This window comes from Adiantum capillus-veneris, chromosome 4, assembly GCF_014529385.1.
Source record: "Adiantum capillus-veneris isolate H3 chromosome 4, ASM1452938v2, whole genome shotgun sequence".
Lineage (NCBI taxonomy): Eukaryota > Viridiplantae > Streptophyta > Polypodiopsida > Polypodiales > Pteridaceae > Adiantum > Adiantum capillus-veneris.
In genome coordinates, this window is record NC_140934.1 from 149,114,463 (window position 1) to 149,121,346 (window position 6,884).

General features: G+C 49.1%; 1 protein-coding gene across 1 annotated transcript; it reads left to right on the forward strand.

The window, feature by feature from the left end:
• Positions 1 to 4,774: 4,774 nt before the first annotated feature.
• LOC147460144 (uncharacterized) lies at positions 4,775 to 6,586 on the forward strand. Its single transcript, XM_086509969.1, has one exon. The coding sequence runs from the start codon at positions 5,718 to 5,720 to the stop codon at positions 6,465 to 6,467; it is 750 nt and encodes a 249-aa protein (XP_086366095.1). The 5' UTR covers positions 4,775 to 5,717; the 3' UTR covers positions 6,468 to 6,586.
• The last annotated feature ends 298 nt before the right edge of the window (positions 6,587 to 6,884 follow it).

Below are 6,884 nucleotides of genomic sequence, written 5' to 3' on the forward strand. Positions count from 1 at the left end.
CCCCCCCCCCCCCCCCCCCCCAAAAAACAAAAAATTAAAAAAAAAAAACAAACAAACAAACCACCCCAAAACCCAAAAAATAACAAATAAAACGCACCCTCGCAACTTCCAAATGTAGTCACAAAAGTGGGCTAAAATAATAGTATTACAAACCTCCACAGTCTTATAGAATTACATCTTCGATTCCTCATGTCCTTCAAGTTTCTCACGTGGGGATATCTACTTGAACCTTTTCAATAACCAAAGAAGTTGAAAAGTCACATGGCATACATAAGCTCTATAGATTAAGGACCTTTTCACTAACATAACAAAACAAGTGATAAAATCACTAGGCACGCTCAAGGAAAAAATATTTGCTTGTTTTGCATTAATATTTGGTCTACTTACTACTACTACATACTTGGCTCCTAATCCTAATGGCTCCACTTTTGTTTTTAATCTGATAGAATCTTCCCAAGATCTTTTAGTATCTCTAATTAACATGTCCATGCACGTCACCACTTATAACCAATTAATGAGTAGCACTTGAACCCATCACTTACATAGTATGAAACTCAACGTAAACCACTAGGCTATATGCCTACGTTGGTCCTTGGGCTCCCTTTGACCCAACACCCCCCGCCCCCTCTCCTTTCCCTTTTTTCTCCGCACCCTTCCCTTTTCCTTTCTTCCCCCTCCCCAAACTAATTAATACATTTGTGAAAAAGTCGTTTCGGCCGTTTATTTGGGTGTATTCTAACTTTCATTAATTAATTAACTGTGTACATTCGAATATCCCTTCGGCTCCTTAACTTTTGAAAGCAAGCAATGACTTGGAGGCGATGCACACACCAATACCTCAACCTCCCATGGCCCTATCTGCCACACTCCTCCTGCAATGGCCCTATCTATCAGACGATTGCGCCATTTCTCCCTCCCATCCTCCATCATCAAGCAATGGTGCCCCCTGCCGGCCCCGAACCAGACCTTCTTAAACCATTTAGTATGTCCGTCTGTCGCTTGCCTAATGCATACTCTGCGTTCTGCACTCAACTCCAAGGCTGCTGCCTCCCCCAATCGCGGTCTCCGCCACCCCTGTCGGTTGTTGGTTCCTTCTCGACAAGCCTCAGCCCCCTCAGTTCACTGCCTCCTCAGGTTTCCCGTCGCACAGGGCTACGCTTCAGCATTCTCACATTTGCATTTGTCTCTCCGCCATGTCGACCTGCAGTATGGGGTGCGAGCAGAAAAATGTCACTTCAGAAATATGCCCCTGTGGCTCGCTTGCCCTACCGTCTCCCCTCTTCTTCTCTCTTTATCCTCCACACCAGGCCATGCTGGCAGAAAGATAAAGCAAGCTGCTGTCGCAGTCTGAGCCTGTCTCTCAAGAAGCCAAGGTCCACACCGCATAGGAAACTCGATAGGCAAATCCGATTCGTTGCACTATCGCAAGGGGAAGGAGGAGTGAATCAGAGACCCGTCTGCAGAAGAGAGAGAGAGTCGGTCTCATGTCAATAAAACTTGCCTTGCCTTGCCGCCTCCTCTGAAATATCTCTCTCTCTCTCTCTCTCTCTCTCTCTCTCTCTCTCCACGTGCCACTTCGCCCTTTTTTTCTCCTTAGAGCTATGAGAGCATCTCCACAAATGCCACTTAGTGAGCCCAAAAAAGGACGTTTTGGTCACCTACTACTTGGTCTACTTCGCTTGTGTTAATTAATTAGATGGCAAGATTCGTTCTCCCATTTCCCTCAAAAGTGAAGGGTTCCCTATTTGCCCTTGTTCCTGCGGTGCAATCAGACTCTGTGTTATCCCTACCCCTGGCTGCTCCCCCCTCCCTATCCTTAGATGAGCTTCCATTAAACACACCCACCATTGGCCTCTACCCTCTGTCTTCGTGTGCGCGAGCTTGCTCCCACCATCCCCTTCCACCTAGATTTCTCACTGCCCACCTTTCTCCTGCAAGCCGGTCAGGGACAGCACTGTAACACACATACGGGCAGCAATAATTGCAGCGCAGACCCTCTGCAGACGACCCATTCCCCCCTCTCCCCCCAGCGCGTCGTTTCTGTGTATGTTGCAACTGCGCCTGGCAAAGCCGATCAGCTACCCTTATCGTGAGAACCTGCAGGCAGAGGGAGAGAGAGAGAGAGAGAGAGAGAGAGAGAGAGAGATAGAGAGAGAGGGAGATGTTGGCTCAATGCTTTGCGATGCTCCCTCTGTCTCTCCCCATCGCCTCAGTCCTCACCTCGCATGATCCGCTTTGATCAAGTAGCTGCACTGCACGGATTCCACACATAAATGGATGCGTCAGAATCGAAACAAAGTCCTCTTTTGTTGCTTCGCCATTGTGCTGACACATGACAGGTTCCCCTTCTCTCTCTCTCTCTCTCCTCTTCCTTCTCTCCACGTGCCACCTTCCCTTAGAGCTAAAGCCTTAATAAACCCCCAAAGCAAAATTTTAAGACGATGAGTTTGTTTCGCCTCTATTCCCAAAACGCCCCTCAAATTTCAAAATGATAACTTAAGAGATAACCAAAAGTAAAAGGTATTCACCCTTTTTTTTCTTTGAACTCAAACGGTATCTCCTTTTATTAAACAAATGCAAAAAAGATTACAGGCACGACCTATTTTGGTCAGGTTTTATTAGATGGAATCCAACTTGATTCCCTCCCCGTCCCCTCGTTTTCAAACCAAAAATGAAGGCCCCGAACGCCGCGAGCCCCCCTCCCTTGAAGCGTCTCGCCCCCCCACCTACTCAGCTTGCGTCTACTCGTTGACCACTGTAGTGTCCGCTCGACAGATAAAGAGCCACTAGCTAGTCTACGCTCAAGACACACACACGCGACACACACACACACACACACAGAGGCTTTCCGCCCTTTCCCTCCTACACCTCGCAATTGCACTCCGCCACGCTGTCGATGTCTTGCAGGCGGAAAATTTTGCAGATGGACCCTTTGCTCCCTCGCGCACACATTCCAAATTATGCTATGAGCCTTTTGCGCCACCCCTTACACACGATGCCTGCACTCGCGAGTGTGCGAGAGAGAGAGAGAGAGAGAGAGAGAGAGAGAGAGAGAGAGAGAGAGAGAGAGAGAGAGAGAGAGAGAGAGAGAGATTGCTTGCAGAAATTATTTTCAACTCTATTAACTTCATCCTCTTTAGGGGGCTGCTTTGGCTGCATCATGACAGAGAGAGAGAGAGAGAGAGAGAGAGAGAGAGAGAGAGAGAGAGAGAGAGAGAGAGAGAGAGAGAGAGAGAGAGAGAGAGAGAGCGGTTCCCTGTACACAAATCAAACGGGGGGGGAGAGAGAGAGAATCGGAGCCATGCCCTGAAGAACCGATGAGAGAGAGATGGTGCTAGCCAAGCAGGCAGATGCAACTTGCATCTGCGTGCAAGCTCCATGACCCCCCAAGCTTGAAAAAAAATCAGCTTCGTCCCCTCCCATCCCTCGCACAAAGCCACTCTGTTTGCGCAAGCCTGCACCCAAGCCCTGTGATCACCTCACATACGCCATCGCGATGGACAGCTGCAACACAAGAAAATCTTGACATGAATCGCACTCATGTTGACGCATGTCATTTCCTTCTCACTCTCCCTTGCTCTCTCTCCTCCATGTCCCCTCGCCGCCTTTTCCTTTTCCCAAAGGGACGTATCTTGGTTGATTCCCCTTAATGAGACATACGTGCCAACCTACCTACTTGCTACCTACTGGGTCTAGACGCTGGCATTAATTGGAATCTCGTGAGATCCCCTAAAACAGCCCTTCTCCTCTCTCTTCCCCAGCTCCATCGCAACTCAGGGCAGACCCCCCGCTCGCACGCCTGCTTCTGAACGGCAGCTCATCTGGCTCCTGCTTGAACGCAATCTGCACTCACCTCAATCACGACGCTCTGCTGGCACATCCGTACGTATCACAATGAGATAGTCAAGAGGGCTCGATCCCCCATCGGCACTGTCGCACCTTGCTTCCCCTGTTCCTACATCCCAACACGCTCCTTGCTCCTCACAGCATCTTGTGTGTGTGTGTGTGTGTGTGTGTGTGTGTGAGAGAGAGAGAGAGAGAGAGAGAAGTTTTGCAGACTGCTAGTCCAGACGAGCTCGATAGAGGGAGGCTTGTCTCGGGATCATCCAGTCTTGGCCTCCGTGCCTTGCTCTGCACCAATGTGTTAAGTATGGAGCCTGATTTACCCTTGTAATTTTCTGTGGTAAAAGCGCACATTTGTAAGGCCCCCATTATGAGGAGAAGCCATCGTGTGTGAAGGAAAATCACTCACCGGAAACCAAAATTTTCACGGACAAGAATCAGGGGCAACTTTAGAGGCCTGCCCCCGAGACTTTTTTCGCCGGAATATTATGGCCGGACGGCGGTCGAAAAGTGGTCGAAAAACAACCGGTCGGTTGGCCGGTGGCCGGTAGTCAATGGCCGGTGGTCGGAAGTCAATGGCCGGTGGCCGGTGGTCGGAAGTCAATGGCCAGTGGCCGGTGGTCGGAAGTCAATGGCCGGTGGCTGGTGGTCGGAAGTCAATGGCCAGTGGCCGGTGGTCGGAAGTCAATGGCCGGTGGCCGTTGGCCGAATTCAAAAGCGGACTTGTCTTCTCAAGGGCGGCCACACATGGGCGGATTGGAAGGTCTGATTTGGACTTATTCGCACAAGGGCGGCTACACATGGCTGTCTCTCATAAGAGAGGGAAGCCCTTTTGGCCTATAAAAGGAGGCCATTTCTACACACATTTCATAGTGTGAAGTTGATGCAACACGGTGAGTGTGAGGTGGTGAGAGTGAAGCAAGGCGGGAGCTCTATCAAGGGTTTAATCCCTTTGTAAACTACTTCTTCTTTTGAAGTGCTAAAGCCATTGAGTGGCTGCTTTCCCGTGGACGTAGCCCACATTCGGTGAACCACGTATATCGTGTGTACTCTCTCTCTCTCTCTCTACTCTATAATCTCTTGTGTGTGAAATCTATCTCTCTCCATTAAGTAATCTACTCAAAAATCTATTTAGCTACGTCTTATTTTCTAACACAACATCGTGCTTCTCAGCACAAGAGAGAGAGTGAGGCGCATCCTCTTATTACTGCGCCGGTAGCAGCTGCCCCAATCCAGCCAAAATAACCAAAATAGATACATTGGTATTTTGGTAATTTTCCTTCGAAACAATATATCTCCCTCTTTTTCGCTCTCTCTGCCTCCCACGTGTCATCTCTCTCTCTCTCTCTCTCTCTCTCTCTCTCTCTCTCTCTCTCTCTCTCTCTCTCTCTCTCTCTCTCTCTCTCTCTCTCTCTGTGCCGACTACACAGAAACCCTAAGCTCCTCTGCTCGTCTCCCCCTAGGCGAGGGCGGCCCTGTGGGGGGGCGTTAATGCGTCAGCCCCGCCCAAGGCCCAAGCTCAATACAAGCCCGCTACCTACTGCTGTCGACCCGCCACAAAGGGACTTCAACTGCGCCCTCCTGTCGAATTCAACTGCGCCTGAGGCTTCTCTACATACAACACTGATTTGTTGTTGCCGACGCGACTTTACAACTGCCGACTACACAGAGCACTTCTCTGCCGACTATACAGCAAGCACATTTGTTGCCAACCCTAAGGCTTCAACTTAAATTAAAAAGCCTTTGTTCCCGCCTACACAGAGCACCCCTCAGGTCTCTGGTTTTCGAGCTAGGTCTCTGTTTTTGAACAATTTTCGACTCACACCCTCAACAAGAAGGTGAACTTGTTTCAAGTTTTCAAGAGCTCTGAGAACATGTTCTCACCAAAGCCTCCAGCAAGCGAGAAGATGGCCACCAACAGCCCCAAAACATCGGGGAGAGCACGGGCTAGCTTTGTCGCTGTCCTCACAGCTCCTAGCAAGACAGACCGCATTGGACAATTGCAAGCTGCTCTCGACATGGTCATGGAAGAAAACCGCGACCTCAAAGCGCGCCTTAGCACGCTCGAGGCACGATTTGACTCCATGATCGGCCTCACAACAGACAAGGTGAAGGAAGTCGAAGAAAAGGTCACTCAAGCTCATACGATTGCACTCGCCAAAGTGGAAACTTGTGTGAAGACAGAATTGCGGGAACGTCAGCTTCAAGAAGAGAATGCCCTCAAGCTTCGCATTGGAGGGTTGCCCCAAGCATGGGATGAGTGCCAACAAGACTTCTGCAAGTTAATCGACCTCCTCAACGAAACTCTTAAACCGTTCCATATCGACTACGATCCAGTGGAATGTGTCGTCAACAAGTTCAACACCAAGCGCACACCTAGTGGATATGCCATTCTTGAGTTCAAAGACAAGGAGGAACGGCTCCGATTACTCCAGCAATCGCGTCTCCTTAGAGACACCGGATTTTGGATCGCCGAAGAACTCACCCCGACACAAGTCAAGCACAAAGGTGAAGAGTTGAAAAAAGTGTGTGAAGCACGAGCCAAAGGCAAGTGGGCAATATACCGCGGAGGGAAGGCCATCATTCAGGACTTTCGAACGCCTAAACTGGCCCCTACCCCATAGGACCTCTCCTTAGGCTTTTATTTTTCTTTTGATGGACCCTCAGTCCTTAACTGATATGTATCGATTGCCCGTACTTAGAAGAACTGGTTGTAATGTTTTGTTTTTGGTCCCATGGGTCATATCTGACCTCCGTGGACAATAATTCAATCTATCTATCTCTCTCTCTCTCTCTCTCCTTACGTGCCATAACTCTCTAACACAAAAAAGTTAAAAGGAAGACATTGTCTGTTATAAATTCTACGTGCCAAATTACTGCCCTTTTCCTCCTTGCTCCTCACGGCATCTTGTGAGATTCTTACTAATCAACCCAAAACCAAGATTGGCACGACCTACTTGGTTTGATTGGAAACACAAGGCGAGAACCTATTGTGGCTTATTGATTAAATGTATAGCAAAACAGAAAACTTTGGAGAGGAA